Below are 22,614 nucleotides of genomic sequence, written 5' to 3' on the forward strand. Positions count from 1 at the left end.
TGCAGAAGAATGAGCCAATACTGTGGGAGGATTTAGGTGACTACTGGTGTCATCAAAAGTACTTTATATGCTCTGACAGTGGTACAGATGTCATCTTCAAAGGTGACAGTAAAGGCAGATGTCAAAGGGATACAAATAATCTTTGTAGAATCATTCCTCCTTTATGAGCTAGTCCCTTAGAATAGTGTGACCTGAAGTGTAGTATACCTTTCTCCTCTATTAAACCTCATGCAAGGCTGCCATTCCTGCCAGGAAACTTTTCTCCAAACCATTTCTGAAGCTTCCAGTGCTTAAATGGGGAGCTCAAGCCTGAGACCTAGACAGAATGAATATTCAGAATAAAAAGTTTAGACCCTGGAGTCATACTGACTTGGGCTCAACCTTGAACAACCTTTAATACAAGTTTTAATACAGCTTACAGATTTTGCATCTGTAAAGTGGGAATGGTAATACCCACTTAATTGGGTAGGCTTGTGTTCCCTTCCCAGCCTTCCAACACAAGAGCTCTTGTTCTGCCCTGTTATTCATTTTCGTTTTTTCCCCTCTACTCTCTGTATAAGCCACATGGACATAGCGAATTTGAAGACTGTTATCAGGTGTAGTTTATACACAGCCAAGCATGCTGGTTAGCATACTTTCAGTCTCATCTCAGTGTTACTGCATCACCGAAGTTTCTCCTGGTCACTACACACCTCACCTCTTAACAAGTGCTGCTTGTCTGCCTCCACGTGGCCTTGTATCTGCCATACTCGGCCCTTCTCACACTGTTTGAGATGTGTTTCCTGACCTTCCTCTAGATTATGAGCTCAAGTCTTTCATTTTTGAACCCCTGGGACCTATTTAACTAGCTCCTGGTAGTCTCCACAGGACTTTGTTGAATAAATAAATAAAAGAATACCAGTTTTCATCTTCCGGAGACTAGGCTCTGAGAATTCTGTTTATAAGACTTGGAAGTCATGTAATAATTGCCTGTTTATCCTGCTTGGTTTATACTCTCCAGTGAAAAATTCACTTTCAAGGCTTGCTATCTGCTTTCCCCAAATAAATGGCTGGACGAAAGCCTTTGCCACAGCGGGGCAGTCACACCTGGGCCATTAAGCAGTGGAAACATTCAGCAGAGAGCCGGCAGGTTCTGAAGAGGAATGTAAGAAAGCCATCCACTATCACTTGCAGTCTGTGGGCTGTACCACTTGCATAAGCCCAGGATAAATCTTATGCTTAGAGGAGGTCCCTGGAAACACCATGGAGTCTTGCAGACAATTCTGTCTACCTTTCCCCGGATTCTACCATCTGGGAACTCAGGATGACCACTGCTCTCATTTAATGTCCTGATAGGTATATAAATTCATTGTGTTGAACTTGTTTTCGGTCTTAGGGAGAAGGCCTTTATGATTGTCACTTTTGGAGAACTTCGGCTATTTCAATGTGAAAAAAAAATGCTACTAAATTTTCTTAGTAAATGTAAAAATATAAAGCAGAACTCACTGTGCTCCCAGAAATATATTAAACAGTAATTTGTTCTGAGGTAGGAGGTGATTTTGTGCAGTCCAGACTTGCTCTGTTTGGGGGCACATCCTTTTCAATTTATTAGTAATCTTTGCTGCAGTTAAAAAAAAAAACTCAGTGGGAAATAACAATAAATACTTATTTCTCATTCACTTTTTATGTTGGTGAATACAAGGTTCTGACTAGGTCCTGCTCATTCTCCCACATAGACCAAAGGAACAGCTTCTATTTGAGATTTTCCATTCTAGTGGCAGAAAGGAAGAGCTAGAGAGGTAGAGGGGCCATGTGAAGCCTCTTAAAGCTTCTACTGAGAGGTGGCACACCATACTGCAGATAGTGAACACACCATCTGTCCATGTTTGATTAGACAAAGCAGAGCATGTGGCCAAGGCCAAAGCCTTTGAAGCTGAAATGCTCTCACAAGGAGGTGGGTAGGGTTCCCCTGAGAACAAAGAGCATCCACCAAGTTCATCAGTATCATCATGGCCTGGATAAGGGTCCCAGATACACAGTATACCTTACAGAGCAGAGATTCCAGACAGAAAATGAGCCAGTGTTATTTGTCTCTTCAAATCATAGTAGGGAAAACAAAACACTGGTGATTCTACTGTCTGTCTCTTTCATTTCTGTTTTATAACTTGATTTCCACACATTTGTATTCCTTTCCTGTTTGCAGGGGATGATGGAGCACAGACTCATCCTGAGAACAGCAGCCAAGAAAACAGAATCAAGGCTCGCTGCCTATCCTGCATGTCCATGGTTCTGAAGGCTGTCTGGGGACTTTTGATCATCTTGTCAGTGTCATCATCTTGGGTTGGAACCACACAGATTGTAAAAATTACTTATAAGAACTTCTACTGTCCATTTTTCATGACTTGGTTTTCAACAAACTGGAACATTATGTTTTTCCCAGTCTATTATTCTGGTCATCTGGCCACTGCTCAAGAAAAACAATCTCCAATGAAAAAATTCAGGTAGGTTTCATGTTAAATGGCCAATAGGAGATGGCTTGAAATAATTTCATGCAAATATGCATGATTTCATCTCTTTGAAAGATGAGTTGAGGAGTGTGGAGAGGCAGGATCTAAAGTCAGTAATGAACATATGAACATGAAGAAACAGAATTAGCTCCCTGCTCCCTCTAGAACTATTGTCTACAACATGCCAAGCACTGTGCTAGTGCTTTTGCAGATCTTATCTAATTTTCATTGGTGGTAACAGCCACCTTTTAAGGTGGTGTTAATTATCCCTATTTTAACACAAGAATAACAGGGTTGGAGAGATTCAGTGACTTGTCCAAGGTCACACATTTATAAATAATGGAACCCAGATTTTAATCCAGCTCAATCTCTCTTTTTTCAAAGGACAAGCCAGGGTCTTGAGCCCAGGCAGGGGGGCGGGGAACTGTATTATAAAGATTCTTACAAAAACACTTGCTCAGTATTCTGGACACAGCAGTGTTATAGCAGATAAAATGACTTCGTCTGGCCTTGGGATGGCTTAAAAGAAGCTGTTCTTTGCTGGCTAGGACCAGAGCGCCTTGTCTGTTGGTTTGCTGGCCATGAACTTGAGTGCCGTGGTCCTATTGGTTGCTCTGAGTTCGACCTGGCTTCTGCAGCTCCCTCGTGGAGAGGTGGGAAAGCTGGCACAGCCGTGTCATCCAGCCCTGCGCAGCCCTGAGGAGAGGCAGAGCAGCGTCTGGGTTAAAGGTCCTTTGCTGACAGAGCTTCTTGAAAAGAAAAACCAGAATCAAGGACCAACTTCCAGGACAGTCACTCTGCTCACCAAGAGAGAACAGTGGTCTTGACCTCAGCAGACGGCAGTGCGAGAGTGACAGCTTTTTGCTTATTCCTCCTCAGCAGAATGGCAATAAATTTGTCTTGCAGGAGCCCAAATAACCTTTCTCTCTTGCCCTTTTACTTTATGATAAAAGGATGATCATTGGTGCATGGTAAGACTGTCCTTAAAAATTTAAGGCACTCTGAAGGCTTTATCTTCAACTTCCAATTTCCATCACCAGCTTGGAATTGCTCGGGAATATTGAAGTCGCACTGTGAGCTGACTTTCTCTGTGTGTCCATGAACATTCTGCTATCATTAAAGCAACAAAAACCAGCTCAAAAAGAAGTGTTTTCTGGTTTGGAGGAAAGAAAAAATCCTTATACCTGTTAAGGATTGCTAAGACTAATTTCTTCCCATCAAAACAGACATGATCCTGGGGCATAAGGTCTTTTTAGATAATAATACTTAATACATGATTTCAGGGGACATAATTATCAGAATAAAGTTTTCCCTGATTTCAGATACCTCCATTTACCTATAGTGTATGTGTTCTACTCAAAGGTTCCTATGGTTTAGACACATATGCTGATTAAAAACAGCAGAAGGTTAATATGGGAAGTAATGCCTCAGAATACCTCAAAGCAAGCCAGGTCAGTTTTACTTAAGAGAACACATTTACAAGAGTCTCCTGCTGACAGAAGTGTTGTTTGGAGAATGAGTTTCTCTCACACTGAACTAACTCTGAATGTAGTGAAATCTGTGACTTGACAGGACACCTCCACCTGTTAGTCCTAGCATGAAGTTGACCATTTGTGAAACTGAATCAAAGAGCTTTTATTTTCAAGCAGAAAACATTGTCTTTGAAGGGAATATTCTCCAGTGGCCCCCTCCATATGAAAGGTAAACACTGCCAGAAAATTCTGAGATCCTTGATCTTTATTCCCTGTAGATTCATTACCACCATCTGCCAAGAAGTCACCCCATGAATTTCTCACGGCAGAACAAGGGGAGAATAGTTAGTGTCTAAGACTGGAAGCAGGATGCATCCCATAGCATCACACCCTCTATTTTCTCCTTTTCTCTTGAATGGTATGAAAGCATTTCGAGTTTTTTTCCCTATCACTAACATCAAAAGAATTTTCAACAAAGTATCAAACTTAGATGGTAAGGATTGTGCATTTGGAAGTAGTTTTTGGTATTTCAATTATGCCATTTATATACAGTTAAGAGAATTCAATTGCCTCAGGTGAATTTGAAATTTAAGAAAAAAATTATATATTGTAGTTTTGATGGTATATCAAAAGAATATCAAAGGGTCATTTCTTAAGGAAAAAAATCTCTAGAAAGCATGAAACTAGAGCCAAAGACACACTTGCCATATGTCAGAAAGCTATGAAATGTGCTTAAGATGCCATCCAACATACAGAAAGTGTTCCATTAACTAGTAGCTGCTGAAACAGTGATGAGCATGATTACATTGTTAGTACCCCCAACTTCTAAGCTTCTTTCCAAATTTTGCCTCCTGTCAATGCTTCTTGTCTAGAAATTCTGAACTCATCATCCCAGGGAGAGACATGCTCTTGTTATCTGTTTCTTCACAGAAATCCATCTTTTTAAAAGAAATTTTCACATTTTCTAGCACTTAATGCTTAAACAGCAAGAGGTTTTACCCAGGTGAACTGGTGTTTGAATGGAGACCAATTTTAATTCTTGTAATAGCAGTGACAAGTGGGGAGAAGGTTGGCACTGAGAGGAAAGGAGAAGAAAGGGTAACAAGGGGGAAGCCAGTTCCTGGGGGACAGGATAAGCCAGGCCAAGAGCCTCTGCTGGGCAGCAGTGCTATGCTGGGGGCACTCTCCCCAGGCCACCTGCCTCTACTGGCTTTCCCATGGGGGCAGGGTGTTTCCTTTCCTGAATCCAAAGTCTTTCAGCGCACTCTACCCAGCATAATGGTGGAACCCTTGGTAAGAAGAACCATCACTGGCTAGGGCTGGTTATAGGAAAAGAAAGGCTTTAATCATAAATAGATTTGTTGTGGTTCTTAATAAATATGTATTTTAAAGGACATTCAGAAGTTATAGATGTCAGGATAAATAAACCCATGACTCCCCACTCCAGTTCTCCCTGGGAGATTTCCTCAAGGACCAGATCTCTCTGTAAGGACAGAATACAAAGCATGTGCCTAGATGCTCCATAAGCACTGTTGCTTGCTCTGTGTGTGCCTCTGATTCTGAGTATCTCAATAGGCCATTCCATTTTATAATATTGTAAATCAATTACACCTCAATAAAGCCAAACAAAGCAGAGACTCCATCCATTTTCCTGTGTGTGTGAGCATGTGTAATTTCTGTTTACTTTGCAAAAGGTTTTGCCTCTGGCTTATTTAGTCCCTTCACTGAAGTTTTGTCTCCTTCAAGTTAAAATTTAGCTTTGGGAAATCCCATTTTCATTTTATGAAACCTTTCCATTTTGGTTGTCTCCCACATGAAAGTAAAACCATGGCATGCATGTCTGTGTGTTCAAAATGGATTTTTAACCTTCCCAGAGTCACTGGCCTACAATTCCGTGTTCTCAGCTGTTTGGAAGCAGCATTTACTACGAGACTTGATACTGAAGCTCATCCCCGTGAGCCTGAAGCCTCATCACTTGGTCATGCCCTCCTCACATGCAGTCCTCCTGTGGGCTGAATCACTTCATACAGGGGAGGCAAACATTGGCTGGAGATTGCTTTGAGGCAAAGTAATACTTTGAGACACAATTATCTCTCTTCAGAAAGAGCTAGAAGAGAAACCAGAAACTAGAGCTATCTAGAGTCCTATAAATAGATTTATAAACATAAATGTGCAACTGTGAATAACTTCTTGCTTTAAACGGGATATTTATACTACGCTTGAAAAAAACAATGCCTGACACAAGATAGTTGCCGAATGAAAGCTTGAATGTTCATGAACAACTGACTGAAAAGAAAAAAAATGAAGCAGAATTTTCCCAGCCTGTTTTCAGTCCATAATCAAAAAGGCATTGTTACTCTATCACTTTAAATATCACCTGTATGTATTGCTAGCTTCAACATTTTGATTAAAACCACCCTCTGGACTAAATAATCAATTTAGTCAGAAACCATGCAAATCAAAGATTTAACCAAAATGACTATTTTTAAGCAGTGTATTCAGACAACTCCTCCAGAATGGTCAAAGTCTGTATATAAATGGAACTTGAATTTTATTTATTTTATGATTTGGGGGTTATCACAGAAACTTCCTTCATTTTTTCTGCCTTAAAAATGCTATGCTGTGCTTAGTGGCTCGGATCGTGTCTGACTCCTTGCGACCCCAAGGACTGTAGCCCGCCAAGCCCCCCTGGTTCATGGGGATTCTCCAGGCAAGAATACTGGAGTGGGTTGCCATGCCCTTCTCCAGGGGATTTTCCCAACCCAGCAATCGAACCCAGATTTCCCGCATTGCAGGCGGATTCTTTACCATCTGAGCCACCAGGGAAGCCCAAGAATACTGGAGTGGGTAGCCTACCCCTTCTCTAGGGGATCTTCCCAACCCAGGGATTGAACAGGGGTCTCCTGCATTGCAGGTGTATTCTTCACCAGCTGAGCTACCAGGGAAGGCATAAAAGAAATTAGTCCAGTGGGCAGATATGTTAGAAAGAGGCATAACATTTTAGGAATAATAAAATACCAAGCTGCACCTGCCTTTACTTGCTATGTGAGGTTGCGCATTGTCTGTAGCCTATTCAATCTGTAGCAACTGTCTTGACACTGTTGCATTTGTCCATTGGGAAAGCATCTTCTGTCTCTTCAAATAGCTAGTAATTCCAGCAACCAGTCATCTCTGGATTTCTCCAGGTTTCTCTAAGAATATTCAGCAACAGCAGAATGGCTACCCCCAGAATCTCGCACAACGGGTAGAAAAGGCCTGTGTCTGGGGAGATGGGAACTCCTCCATGGAACCCTTTGCACTCATGGTCTGAAGGTAGCAGCCCTGGGTTCAGTAGGTTCCACACATGAATAATGGGTCTTGAGGGTTTGTGCTCTTGCCTAAAAATGGCTTTCAAGAGCCAGTCCACATAAGATGTGTTAACATCAATACCTATTAACCTCTCTTTCTTCCTTAGGGAATGCAGTCGAATTTTTGGTGAAGATGGTCTGACCTTGAAGCTCTTTCTTAAAAGAACTGCTCCCTTTTCTATTCTATGGACTTTGACTAATTACCTGTATTTACTGGCTTTAAAGAAGCTGACGGCCACGGACGTCTCTGCTCTGTTCTGTTGTAACAAAGCCTTTGTCTTCTTGCTGTCGTGGATCGTGCTGAAAGACAGGTTCATGGGAGTGAGGGTAATAGCACACTTGATTCAATGCGTGAGGCTGCATTTAATCATAAATCCTTGGCATTGGGAGAGCTGCTTCGTTTTGTAGAGTTTCTGCAAAACTTATTTGGTTCTGAGTACAGATTGAAATTTGAAGATGTGCTAGAACACCCAGGCAGTTACAATGTCATGAGAGGATAAAAGATTGTTTCCATTGGGCAGTCAGCTGATGTCAACAGGAGGCACTCAGGGAAAATAAGTTCTTTTTTTTAGAATTAATGGTCTGATCAACTCCTTCTGTGCTTGGGAAAGAAGGGTCTGAGAAAATTAGCTACAGTAAAGATTATGGTTTTTTTTTTTTTTTTCCCAGTCAACATGTTTGGACAACTCATGTTTTTTGCACCCCTTCCCATGAATTTAATTAATATTGGTATAAGTAGTAAGATCACCAAACAGTAATTAAAGTCACCAGTAATGGCACTATGCTGTTAAGAGTGGCTATATATCTAGTATGACTAATCTAGAAATGGAACTAAAAACAACAACTTGTACTTTGGGGTACATATCCTCAATTGGATAGCATTAAACTTCCACCAACCACTTCAGTTCTGAGTTTATCCCTTTCAGAGATATTCTGGATTTAAAAATAAAAAGTTTTTTGTATGTTTGACCTTTGTTACATTGATTGAGAGCTATGCAGACGTAAGGAGCCAGATCTCATTCATATAATCTGGCATGCCACCATAATGAAAATACTGAGTAAATAATTCTTTAAAAGGAGATCCAAACAAAGAGTGTTTTTCCAGAAAATAAACATCACACAATTGCTGTTCTTCAAAAGAGGTGTCCAAGACTGGGTTGAAACATTTTTTTGCTATCAAACTATTGCTCCTGTTGCAATGATTCCTTGCCTCGCTAAATGCTGAAATTCACATCTATATTAGAGAGCTTGTGATAGCCATCATCCTGAAAACATTTTCTTAATAGCCAATTAGCTAATTCTGGTTGTATCTTTGGAGATGCTGCTCAGAAATTCAGAACTGAAGCTTAACACAGACAAGTGGAAAACTACAGCAGAAAACAAGATGAAAAATTCTCAATCAGTCCATGATACCATTCGACTATACCAGATACAGTCTCACACTCATTCTCCACTAGCTAATCTTAGATATCACACCCAAGAGGCTTAGCTTAATGGTATTATTCATGAAGCACTGGCTGTCTAGTGTCAGGAACCCTGACGAGTCCTTGAGAACAAGAACCTTCTTCACATTGCTCACTGATCCATTCAGCTGGGGTTGACATAATTTGTGGGGCCCAGTGAAAAGTGAAAATGCAGAGCCCCTTGCCGAAAAAAAAGTGTGAATAATTACAAGATGGCAACATTATGGGGTCCAGTGCATCTGTACAGGTCATATACCCATGATACTGGCTCTGCCTCTAACACCTAGAACAATACAAGGGACAAAGTGGGGACTGTATGTATTTACGGATATAGTGAATGAACTCATACTTACAAGATCTTTCTCATTTCTATCTATAACCACGAGAATCACCCATGAGAATTTGGACATCTTTTCAGACAAGAGGGAAAGAAAGGAGATTTAGGGGCTTTTCCGGTTTTTCAGTGTAATGTGACTACCAAAAGGAAATCGATACACCCACTGTTGGGTTTGCTGCTGTTGTTCAGTCACTAAGTCATGTCCTAGTTTTTGCAACCTCACGGATGGCAGCACTCCAGGCCTTCTTATCCCTCACCATCTCCACGAGTTCACTCAAGTTCATGTCTATTGTCAGTGATGCCATCCAACCATCTCATCCCACTCCAGTATTCTTGCTGTGAGAACCCCATGAACAGTATAAAAAGGCAATAAGATGCTATTAGATTTATCAGTAAGGAAATCAATTGTATTAGAATGAATGAATGAAACTTATGCAAGAGGTCATATAAAAAAAGACTTAACGTTTATTTGAGGTCTTTTATTTTTTATTTTTTTTTTTTTAACAGCTCAGCTTTTTATTGAATGTGTTACTAAAGAGGTTTAGTCAAAAAGACCAAAGCCCATGTCATCATCAGACTCTTCAGATTCTTCTTTCTTTGCTTCTACTTTCTTCTCCTCAGCTGGGGCAGCAGCGGTGGCTGGGGCAGGACCTCCTGCTGGTGCAGCACCAGCTGCTGGGGCAGGTCCACCAGCCCCCACGTTGCAGATGAGGCTCCCGATGTTGACATTGGCCAAAGCCTTTGCAAACAAACCTGGCCAGAAAGGCTCAACATTTACACCGGCTGCTTTAATGAGGGCATTGATCTTATCCTCCGTGACCGTCACTTCATCGTCGTGCAGAATGAGGGCAGAGTAGATGCAAGCGAGCTCCGAGACGGAGGCCATGGTGCAGGCGAGTGCTAGGTGGGGGCTGCCGGGCGCGGTGCTAGTTGCCGGATGAAGTGAGGGCCTCACCCCAAAACGGCCTTAGCTTCCTCGGAAGAACCGAGCACCTTAGCGGCAGCGGAGGAAAGAGCTATTTGAGGTCTTTTAGAAGAAAAAATTCAGCTGTGTAACTTATATTTAAACGGCAGATTTAGGAAATCTACCTAGAAGTTACAAAGCATGCTATTGGGCTAGCAAAAAAGTTCATTAGAGTTTTTCCATAAGATGTTAGGGAAAAAAAATCTTACGAATTTTTTGGCCAACTTAATATTTTAAAATTGGCATCTGTGGTGGGTGAAATGGTGGGCCCCAATAAGGTGTCCACATCCTAACCTCCAGAACCTATTAATGTGACCTTACTTGGAAAAATAGTCTTTGCAGACATAATTAACTTAAGGATTTTTACAAACAGGAGATCATCCTAGTTGATCTGGGTGTCTGCTAAATCCAGTAACAAGTGTCCTTAGAAGAGACACACACAGGAAAGACACAGAAGAGGAGGAGCGATGCACCCACAGAGATGGAGATTGGAGTGATGTGGTCACAAGCCTAGGAAAGCTGGGGCAGCAACCAGAAACTGGAAGAGGCAGGAAGGTATTCTCTCCCAGAACTGCTGTGAGGAGCATGGCCCTGCCTGATTTTGAACTTCGGGCCTCCACAACTATGACAGAATAGATGTTGGCTGTTTTCAGTCACCCAGTTTGTGGTCATTAGTTACAGTAGCCTCAAGAAACTAATACAGTGTCTGTTAGTAATGATAAGACCTGATAGAAAAATTAAGTAGCCAATAAGTAGTTTTTAATAAGTAAATACATAAATTAAGACATCATAGGTGATAAAATGATGAGCACTAATGTCAGTCATGCTGGAGAAGTCAGGAATTTTTCCTTTAAAATGATAGGAGGCACTTCATTTCTGACTGTGAACGTGTTAGAAAGTTTTTAATGCCATATTCTAGAAGAATGTCAAGATGTAATTTTAATAATGCCCATAATCATGCCATGGAATATAAGAAGCACCAAAACATATTCAGCATTTTGCCTTTTGACCATATCAGCAATTCTTTTCCTTCTAAGACATATTGAGAACAGGTGTAATTAGGTCATTTGAGAAATCAGTGGAGGGCAAATAGAATTCAGACAACATAAATGCAGCTCTTATTGCCTATATCCATAGATAAGACACTGCCTGTACATGCCACCCCACTTGGACTACTCTTTTTAAAAACAGTTTTGCTGTTTTTGACTGAAAACAGGATTGCTTTCAGTCATCAAATCAAAACATATTTCTGACTTATTCTAAGTCATCAAAGATGGTTTTGGGGTTATAATTCTCATTTGCATGACCCAAGAATCATCACCCTTAAGGTGAAACATGTGGCCTCAGTGTCAGCCACTCAGTTGTGTCCGACTTTTTGTGACCCCATGGACTGTAGCCCACCAGGCTCCTCTGTCCATGGAATTCTCCAGGCAAGAATGCTGGAGTGGGTTGCTATTTCCTTCTCCAGGGGATCTTCCTGACCCAGGGATCAAATCTGGGTCTCCTGTGTTGCAGGCAGATTCTTTACTGTCTGAGCCACCAGGGAAGCCTTAACTTGTTAATATTTAGTTTCCTTGGAATATTGAATGAATTGCAGATGAAAAGGTAATCACTCATACATTTAGTTTTCTATTATGAAATTCTTTCAACCAATTGGCTGGTAAGCTTTGGTGTGTTAAAAAAAAAAAAACCCCTTTCATAAGTAGTTGCTTACAGCTGATGTATGATTATCCTGTGGAAATTAGCAAACTTCTTTGAAAGACCTTTTCTAATTGCAAAAGTGTTACTGAGAATCCAGCTCTTGCAGGATTGAAGATGGGTGTTTTAACCATCTCCAAGATTCTGTTTTATTTAGCTAGCATTCTTAAATTCATCAGAACCAGAAAAATCACCTTAATAAAAAAAAGTTCTCACCAAAAAAAAAAAAAAAAAGGCATTGCTTCAGGTTTTCTTCTCCGTCATGAGTGTCCATTTCACTCTAATGAAAAGTAAAAGTCGGGCTAAAAAATTAACACACTTTCTTTCAGATACTGTTGCTCCCTTATTTTTCTATTATTAATTGAAAAATTTTCTTTCCTTTTCAAATTTGCTTGAAAGTATGAAGGAAATTAGTGGGCAATGAATGGTTCAGTGGACCTTGACTTTTATAGCAGATTTAGGAAATGAATTTGTGTCCCTTCAGCTTGGCACCCACCTATTTTCTAGGTATAATTGGGTCCCTGTGTGTTTAGCTTCCCACACTTTGGCTCTTTTGGAGACTTGCCGCCATCTGCCAAGAACCGACCAGAGTACGTCAGTTGAATGGAATCGTTCATTGCTTAAACTGCTCTTCACTGAATTCTAACTGGGCTCCAGGGCACTCTAAATCAGGGCTCTGGAGCTGAGCTTCTACTGATTTATGCCAATATTACATATTTAGATGAGATTCAAGGCAATCTTTTGTTTCCATCTTGCCTTTGATTGACATTTATGCAGTAACTCTTTATTCACATGCAGTGCAGGCTCCTCTGTCTAGAATCTTCACGCTTCCTGGAGGAGACAGCAGAGGATGGGTAGTAGGACTATTCCCCTTTCATCCCCCTCTTGGCAGGAGAATAATTCACAAATACAGGGAAGGGAAAGTTGAATTGGAAAGGTTCTCTGATTTTATGCCCATAAGGAATCCATAAACCCTGTCATCAAGTTATAGTCAACAGGTCCCATCTACCTTCCACATCATCACTATGGAAGGTGACTGCAGCCATGAAATTAAAAGACGCTTGCTCCTTGGAAGAAAAGCTATGACAAACCTAGACAATGTATTGAAAAGTGGAGACATTACTTTGCCAACAAAAGTCCATCTAGTCAAAGCTATGGTTTTTCCAGTAGTCATGTATGGATGTGAGAGTTGGACCATAACAAGGTTGAGCGCCAAAGAACTGATGCTTTCGAACTGTGGTGTTGGAGAAGACTCTTGAGAGTTCCTTGGGCTGCGAGGAGATCAAACCAGTCAATTCTAAAGGAAATCAACTCTGAATATTCATTAGAAGGACTGATGTTGAAGCTGAAGCTCTAATACTTTGGCCACTTGATGTGAAGAGTCAACACATTGGAAAAAACCTTGATGCTGGGAAAGATAAAAGGAGAAGTGGATGACAGAGGATAAGATGGTTGGATGGCATCACCAACTCAATGGACATGAGTGTGAGCAAGCTCTGGGAGATGGTGAAGGACAGGGAAGCCTGGTGTGCTGCAGTCCATGGGGTTGCAAAGAGTAGGACACGACTGAGTGACTGGACAACAACACCTTCCACAAACTCTTGAGTCTTTCCTTCTGGGATTTCTTTCCTTCTTTTTTCCATCCTGGTCTCCCTTTGAGAGGTGTGTGTGTGTGTGTGTGTGTGTGGTCTCCCTTTGAGAGGGGTGTGTGTGTGTGTGTGTGTGTGTGTGTATGGTCTCCCTTTGAGAGGTGTGTGTGTGTGTGTGTGTGTGTGGTCTCCCTTTGAGAGGTGTGTGTGTGTGTGTGTGTGTGGTCTCCCTTTGAGAGGTGTGTGTGTGTGTGTGTGTGTGTGTGTGTGTGTGTGTGTGTGATGGGGATGGAGGGTGGGAATCTAGTTTGAGATCTAAACCCCAGAGACCTTCTCACCCCCCTACTCCTGAACACACACAGAATATCTGGACTGCTACAGACTGCCCACCTCTTTTATTTCTCACACATTGACTCTTGTCCAATTTCACTGGCTTTGAGTAAACAGATGACTCTTCTTTATGGAAGCTTAAACATAACATGTCTGGAGGAGGGCATGGCAACCCACTCCAGTATTCCTGCCTAGAGAATCCTCATGGACAAAGGAACCTAGCAGGCTACAGTTAACAGGGTGGCAAAGAGTTGGACACAACTGAAGCGACTTAGCATGCACTCATGCAAACATAAAATATGGACAAATTTAAGGATTCTGTGTAGCCATGTTTCCCTGAAGTGTACTCTATCCAGATACACTCACAGGAAACAAGGATAATCATCAGTGCAGGTCTCATTGGCCAAACTATTGATGTGTATCCACCTTCAACTGCTGACTTTGAGTCCTGACTTGAGTATAGTCTGGCCAGCAGTATAACTTTGAGGCCCTCAATTTCAGAGCCTGATACAGGCTTAGGACTCAAGACTCCAGTGTGAGTGAATCCATGCTCCACCCAGCTCCAGAAACAGGGTTAACCACATCACAAATTAAAGAAATACATTTGGGTTACAATTAGAGAAGCAGTTAAAGGATCATCTCAATACCCTGAATCGAGAAGAACCAATATTGTTATGTAAATAATAGTTCTGGAAGTCATTTGTCAGTGGGAAACACAGTGACTGTAATGAGGTTGGAGATCCAGAGAAGGGCTGGACTCTTGTGGTTTTTGAGGACCTGCGCCAAAAGAGGGGGGAAACTAAGATAAAGGAAAACAGAAACAGGCAAAAGCCAGATATTTCTCTAGCTTTTATCTGTACAAACTAATTCTTCAAGAGGGGAAAGAAACCTAGCTGTCAGGCAGGGACACAGGTAGTATGTAGATCTGTGCAATCCCCAAATGTTTACTATTAACGCCCTCTTTGGGCTTTAAGAACAGGCTCAAACCAGGTCCCTCTCTGATTGGCCCTGAGAGCTGATGCAGATTAAGATCTCAGAGTGGACTGAGCCTGCAGAGGAAGGTAGCTGCCTCAGGTGGTGATGTCACTCAAGTAGCATGCAAGGGTAATGGGCTAAATAAATTCTCTCCCTCCAGGTTCTCACCCCAGGTGGGCACAGCACGATGGGAGGGGACCCAGAGGTCCAGAAGGTTAAAAATGAGGCATTAGAAGCTTTATGGTCACTCTGGTTACTAACATTTTCATTGAAGTCAGATTCAAGTAATGGTAGTGGTGGGTATCCATCTTGTTTAGACACCTCTGGTTGTTTATGGAGCTAGAACTGGAGTAGGTTGTGAGGAGAGCCTTGTTTTTCTGAAGCCAAGCAGGTGGCACCATGAGATGGTACATTTTCAGCAGAGGAGTCCCTCCTGTGGACACTAACATGCTCAGAAGCATTTTTTGTGTGTTTGTCATCGTGTGGATGTCATATGAGCACTCTGACACAGTATTGAAAGGGCTGGCTTCCTGCCGGCACATTTTCAATGTCCTGAGCCCAAGAAGAATCACTTGTGTTTTTTTGTTGAGAAGACAATTAATCCTGCCTTAATGATTGATTACCTCTAAAAATGCACGTGACTCAGACCTGTACTCAGGTTACCTGTTTTCTGGCAATCTCAAGAATATTTACTCTTGCAGTTAACCAATGGTGGGAGACAGAGCCACTCCGAGATCATCCAAGCCACCACTCCAAATGAGCCTGCCACCCAAAACTTCCCTGAATTTTCTAGATTAGCTGAGTTCCTTTCCATTAGTTTCAACTATGTAGATAAGAAATATAATGAAAAAATTTAAAACATGGCCATAGAGAACTTGTTCTATCAGATAGTTGTGAAATGTAAATAGAAATGTGAAAAATAATTTAAATTATCTTTTATCCCCAGGTAACCTACTAACCTACAAATAACTGTTCATACCATGGACAGGAATTTTTCTAACATCACAAATATCAAATTTTCATGCTTTTGGAACTTAACTAACAGTGTTGTCTGGTCCCCTGAAGTGAAAAATGCTTCTCTCCATGAACACAATTCAGAGAGATGCTAGTGTAATTGATATGTCAGTTTAAATGGTCTGAGCTAATAATTTCACAAGCACTTGAATATTAAATATAATGGAGATCTTTAAGAGGTTCGTCATGGTTATAATTCTGAATTGCTATAAAGTTATGTAACCTTTGTCCACGTCCAATTTCTATCTTGAGAAAACTTATAACAGAAATATAGTGCATATGTATTTTTACTAATGGCTGACTCAGAAAAGTAAGAGTTCCCAATTGGGGTCATATCCTGTGGCTAACTGTATTCCTTGTTCAACATTTTCCAGACAGTGTTTTTGGTTTTTTCCCTATTTTTTGTAGGGACTGTTTGTTTTCAGAATTCCCTAAATCAGTGTATGTATTATACACAATTGCCTAAGCCTAGATATTGTATATTATAGAATAATTTTAATATTTTAAAGTACAAAGCAGCATATCACATTAAAGTTCTTTAGGATTAACATTGTATTCTATTATCCCTGTCTTGAAGATATCACCTGTTTATTTGATCAAGAAATACAACTGATGCTTGGTAAAAAGAAAACAAATATTAATTCAAATGTTTTATCCTACAAGCTCAATATTTTGAGGGAAATCTATCTGTGAACCTGAATACTTTAACACACAAACATTCATGAAACACAAAAGCAAATCAGAAACTGTCCATATCTAACATAACTTTTCATTTCTCTGACATCAGACGACCCAAACAAAGATTGCAAATCCCTAGCTGAACTATAAATCCCCAAATCAAAGAAAATAATAACCCTCGCAGAACTTCCAGGCCTAGGTAACCACTTCACCGTGTTTATTTATGAGTCTATTACTTCCTGTTTGGAAAATGTCCTTGGCACCTCATAGTGTGTGTGTTAAATTCTGTTTCATATAGTCTGAAGCACAGTCTAACTGGAACACAGGCCTGGAAGCTTTAGAGACTGTAATACTCACTCAGCATGGGCAACACCCCTCATCACATAGCCTCCTGGATAGCAGTTTATGGAGACAGTCTTTCACTGCTGACAAGTTGCCGTCTGTTCTCGAGTACGCCTGCTGTTTCTCATAAAAGACGCTTCAGTATGGAGCTGGCTCTGAAACCACCTGTGCCCTGGCTTTGGGTGGTCATTAACAAAAGAAATGCTTTAACCGCATCTAAATTATACATGTCATCGTTATCATACTTCGCTCTGGCCTCCAGCAAGTGACATGTTAAAGATATACGTTTGATTGTAATGAATAATTCACTAATAATATTTCAAAGGGTCAAAAAATCACATATGTGAGAAATCTGTCTACAGAGGAAACAAGTCTACTTGGGAATACTCAGAACTGAAGCTTAACAAAACCAATCAGCAAGTATTTTTAAATTTCCCACAAAGTTGCATCGTGATCTTAAAGTCAGTGAGACTATTTCACAATGAAATAACATAGTATTTCCTATTTCGGAGTTGTTACTTTACTTTTCACTGTATCTTTAAAATGTTTTCCAATAAAAGCAGGTCAAGATGATGAAAGAAACAGATGTCAATGAGCATTTCACAAAGGAAGTGGACTTCTCTTTGGAATATATCAAGGATCATATTAACTTACAGTAAACCATTATGATTTGAATCAATTATTAATATATCACTTTATACAGCTAATGCTTTAGAATAGCTCAATGAAATTATCTTTCTGTGGCTTAGTTTACATGTAAACAAAAGGAAGAAATAGCCTCCACTTGACATTCCAAGTGACAGTGCAAACTCAACTCGCTCCTTATAAATCATTCTGAAAGATTATTCTCATTTCTTTTTTCACTTTGGCCTAAAACTTGTCTCTTATTATGTCTCAATCAATATTACATCACCATAATCAAGTTCTGATTATGTGGAGATCTTCAGAAACATGCATTGATCCAAGGAGCTGATTGATATGTGCTGAATTGTTTGAAGGAAAAGAACACAGTATAGATGAAAATGCTAAGAAGTGACTCCCTATTAAATTTATTTCATCAATATGGGTATTAATCTCTAGGGAGCTGAGCTAAAAAATCAAACTAAAGTTACTAGTCCTTAATTAGAATATGTGAGCAGCTTTTATGGTCTCTGCCTGGATGTCTCATGAGTGTATGGATTTCTTTCTGATACTGACCCTCCTACATTTAAACAGTGATGTACAGGAGGTAATTGGGTTTGAGGAAGCATGTAGCAACTCCCATGGGTTTTTCAACTGCTTGCTCTGGGATATGGAGGCATCAATGTAAACATTTTTTTCTTTGCATTCTATGTGACAGATAGTTGCCGCAATAATGGCAATCACTGGCATCGTGATGATGGCATATGCAGATAACTTCCACGCCGATTCCATCATAGGAGTGGCATTTGCCGTGGGCTCAGCCTCAACATCTGCACTGTATAAGGTATTTCGTGTACTTTCTCATGTGCTTATTATCATTTGTAGCTTATATTTTTATAAAATAACAAGTAATATTTTATAAAGAAAAGACAAAGAAAATGTTGGCAAGCAAAAAAAAAAGATAGTTTAAATAATAATAAGTACCAATTATTGAGTACTTGCTACAGGCTGCCCACTTGCCAGAATTTTCACCTGTTACCATACCTTTATGAGGCATAGGTACTTATTCCCATACTGCAGATGAGGAAACTGAGACTTTGAAAGATTAGGTAACTTGTCCAATATCATCCAGCCAGGAAGTGATGGAGCCAAGATTTAAACTCGGATTGGTCAACTCCAAGGGCTTCCCTGGTGGCCATGACTCCACCCCTCCCAAATCGCCAACCAGTTGTAGCAGGAGCTGAGAAAGATTTCTCTACGTTTAACTACCTTCGGTCATTATTTTAACTACAATGAGGTGTTAAAAATCCTAAACCATCTATCACTTGAGAGTTTAGTTTGCTACATATAAACCCCATGCTATGTTATTAGCTAGATGAAGAGCCTCTTTTCCTCTTGATGCATACTTTGGGTCTATACTATGTACTCACAGTTCTCTCTCCCCTGGAGCTACCTGTCATCAGTGAAAGCTCTATTCGGAGTCACTGCCCCTGACTTCAAAAGCATGAACTAAGAAAGCAGATCTAAAAGGTTATTCACCAAAGTGCCGCTTTTCAGAGCCAACTTTCTGGATGTTGCAACTGTTCCACTTTCACCTCTCATGGTGTTTCAATGAGAAAATCTTCTCTGAAAGGCAGAAAATGCCCGCCGCATCCCTCCTGGATGCCTGTTCTGCTTATTCACCAACTCTGCGGTTCAGAGGACGTTGTGTCTATTTCCATATTGACATTTCCTGACCCACTGATTCTCTGACAAGCTTGACAAGTGTTCACTCAGTCACCATTAGTGTTTAGCTTGCCCCCAGCTGAGACTCCACTGAGATGTCTGATGTGAACAAAGACCACCAGCACATGCTCAAGTTCTAAGTCTCTCAAGAGAAAAAACAATATGTTTAGTTGAAATTAAAAGAAATTCCTGGATTTGCTGTATGCCTGGGATGTCTCTTTTATAGAGAGAATTCTCCTGACCACATTACAGATGTATTCATTCTGGTAGTGGTAATATCTGCTGACACACACAGCATCATATGTACACCAAAGAAAAGATATATTCTGTGCTACACTGTTTGAGGATTAATAAAGGAAGCAGAGGGGTTAAGAAACCAAGAAATATGGACTAGAGACCTGTCTCCTCCCAAACTAAATGTGTGATTTAGGTTAGCTATTTACATGTCCTTGTCATCTTTCTCTATACACAGATTTATAATCCAGAAAAGAAAAACAATCTTTAAAATCTGGAGAATAAATACAGACCTTGTGAAAATATTTTAAACTCAGAGAGAAAAGTGCTTATAAATCCAAGGCATCACTATTGAAAGTGAAAGTCGCTCAGTCGTGTCCTACTCTTTGCAACCCCATGGACTATATAGTCCATGGAATTCTCCAGGCCAGAATACTGGAGTGGGTAGTCTTTCCCTTCTCCAGGGGATCTTCCCAACCCAGGGATCAAACCCAGGTCTCATGCATTGCAGGCAGATTCTTTGCCAGCTGAGCCACAAGGGAAGCTATTACTTCTCTCAATAACATGATGACAGGTTCTCTCTGTCCAATTTAGTTTTCAGTAATTATCAAAATAAGGATAAAATTAATCCCATGCTTGAAGGACAGAACTGATGGCATCTCAACCCTAAATGTTTCTGGGCTGGTCTGCATTCTTCTTTATCATCTACCCTATACCCATAACTGACAGTGGGTTTTTCCAGTTACAGTATCCCTGTGGCATACCAAGTGGGATTTATTTTATGACAATTTCTGTTTTACATAAAGGTTAGAGTGTATTTGAATTCCTTAGCTCAGCAGCCCATTTAGTGTCATGGAAATGCTGGGACAAGACGACATAGAGCATAAGTTCTGGGCCAGTTAGCTCCCGATGTAGAACTTGCCTTTCTGATTCAACAGTAGCCCCTGACCGAGTGGCTAACAAGTTCCTTTCCTGTTCCAGGTTTTGTTTAAGATGTTTCTTGGAAGTGCTAACTTTGGTGAGGCAGCACACTTTGTCTCCACGTTGGGTTTCTTCAATTTAATCTTCATCTCCTTCACCCCAGTCATCCTGTATTTCACCAAGGTGGAGCACTGGTCCTCGTTTGCAGCTCTGCCGTGGGGCTGTCTCTGCGGGATGGCAGGGCTCTGGCTGGGTGAGTGGCTGAGTCTTGCCTTCCATTTCCTATGTCACTTGTCCCTTCCTTGGAGAGTTAAATTGTCATAATAGAAGCATTCCCTTCTTAGATGCCTATCTAAGATAGGCATCCCTATCTTCTATTTCCCAAACTCACCTAAGGTTGGTTAATGGTTATAAGGTTCTTTGCAGGCTATTGCTTGATTAGGTCAGAGCAGTCCAACTGGCACGTCCATGGGTAAAGGGCTGCCCCACCTGGCCCATCCCCAGTGCACTGAGTTCTCTCTGTGTTAAGGTTGCCCTGAGAGAAAATGAGGAGACAGCCTGTCTCCTGACTGTGTTACACACCCCAGGGTTTTATAGTCTTCAGTGCTTCTGCTCTCAAGTTTTTTTTGCTACCTTCTCTTCTCCATAGGAATCAGATATGATCTAGTCAGAGCTGGGCTGGGACACAGATCTGAGAGGTGAACAGCAGACTGTACTCTGTCCTGCCCCCACCCGATCACCTAGAACTATGGTTTTAATTTGCTTAGGTTCACCTGGCCTCGCTCCTGCTTTTGGTTTGGCCTGTCTTCAGGGAGCGCCTTAGTCCACACGCAGATTGGAGTCATCCATTTACCTGCTGTGTCTCGGGCAGGGCCCCGGGCTACAGATAACATATTGAACTATATATTCTTGTCCTTAGATTGTCAAAAGAGCTTGTAAGGGTTCTATCGAAAGTGCTAAGGAAAAGCAGTTACCCATTTTGATGAAGCTACCAGTTCTCGTTGAATGAGAAAAGCTCAGTTCTCAACAAAGACCAATACTTCCTATTAATCTGCTAAAATACTCAGTTCAGCCAGCAAAATGACAGTTGGGGAACTTAGCAGAGTCTATGCTATGCTTATTAAATTTCTGATTTATTAGGACTGGTCATATTTGACTCCCCACATCTGAGGAGAGAGTTGAGATGCTGGAATATTTATTCCCATTGCAGCACTGTCAGAAGGGAGGAGTAGTTATTGATATTAACTTACAAAGGTCTTTGGCCTTGATTGCTACTGCTATTGTATGAAAATGATGAACAAGCCCAAGTCTTGTGGAAATCCAACCTATCAGCTCTAACAAGCACGAGTGACTCCAGATACCTAAATTTTGGAGCTTAACTAAAGCAAGAATTATAGAAAGCAGTAGAAGGATAAACACTGTCCTAACTGTAATGGTTCTAGAACCATCTGTGGTTTTACAGAGAAATGGGCAATATGGTTTGGGGTCATTTCCATACAGATCTTTCCTGAATTGAGGACTTTTCACAGTTGTCATATTTCTCTAACCCCCTAAAACAAACACTGGCTTGAAATCTATTAAAATAATTCTATATAATTTATAAATATTTTTCTTTTTGAAAACAAGTACTTTTGATCATTGTTGGGTATGTGATTACTTGAATAATTTTATATTTAGTTTAAAGTGTCCAAAGAGATAAATTAAAGGGTATCAAGTTATACCTTCAGTTTTTTCTGTGGACCTGCCTTAAGGTTATCTGTGTATAAATCAGGACATGGAAAAGGTCCCTGGTGTTCAGTGAATTATATGCACCTCTGTTGGTTCATGTGATGCACACCCCAGAAGAGAGGGAATAAAACAGCATAGGCCATCCTTGGACAGATCTTCTGTTAGGCAGTAACACTAGGGTCTTTTAGTTATCCAGGAACATGGCATGATACAGCAAACTAGCAAGGGAGAAAGCCGCAATCAGTCATTAGCTCTCAACCTCTGACTCAACTTTATAGTGCTCACAAGCAGTGTAGTGAACATATTATTTCACCTCTTTGCATGGCTCCCTACCCCCTTTGTGAGCCAACTGGTAAGAAATCAGACAACCAGGGTGGCAGAAGAGGAAAAAGGAACGTGACTTTTTCAGGTATGATACATATGAGTCCATCTCCAAAATTAGAGGATTAATTCACCAATGTTACTCATTGGAAAAGACCCTGATGCTGGAAAAGATTGAGGGCAGGAGGAGAAGGGGATGACAGAGGATGAGATGGTTGGATGGCATCACTGACTCAATGGACATGAGTTTGAGTAAACTCTGGGAGTTGGTGATGGACAGGGAGGCCTGATGTGCTGCGATTCATGGGGTCACAAAGAGTTGGACACGACTGAGCAACTGAACTGAACTGAACAGATAATTTAGAAGGC

The 22,614-nt window shown here is 40.9% G+C and overlaps 2 protein-coding genes across 2 annotated transcripts in view; one reads left to right on the forward strand and one right to left on the reverse strand.

Moving 5' to 3' along the window:
• Positions 1 to 22,614, forward strand: part of SLC35F4 (solute carrier family 35 member F4) — a 276,144-nt gene that overhangs the window by 248,919 nt on the left and 4,611 nt on the right. The window contains exons 3-6 of the mRNA XM_043920112.1: positions 2,183 to 2,480; positions 7,413 to 7,632; positions 18,035 to 18,160; positions 20,257 to 20,449. Of these exons, the coding sequence (XP_043776047.1) occupies positions 2,183 to 2,480; positions 7,413 to 7,632; positions 18,035 to 18,160; positions 20,257 to 20,449 (837 nt within the window). The remainder of the gene's footprint in view (positions 1 to 2,182; positions 2,481 to 7,412; positions 7,633 to 18,034; positions 18,161 to 20,256; positions 20,450 to 22,614) is intronic.
• On the reverse strand, positions 9,595 to 10,118 carry LOC122704961 (60S acidic ribosomal protein P1). The gene has a single exon (XM_043920118.1). It carries the CDS (start codon positions 9,989 to 9,991, stop codon positions 9,647 to 9,649), a length of 345 nt encoding a protein of 114 aa, XP_043776053.1. The 5' UTR covers positions 9,992 to 10,118; the 3' UTR covers positions 9,595 to 9,646.

The sequence above is a fragment of the Cervus elaphus genome, chromosome 12, assembly GCF_910594005.1.
Source record: "Cervus elaphus chromosome 12, mCerEla1.1, whole genome shotgun sequence".
NCBI classification, from domain to species: Eukaryota; Metazoa; Chordata; class Mammalia; order Artiodactyla; family Cervidae; genus Cervus; species Cervus elaphus.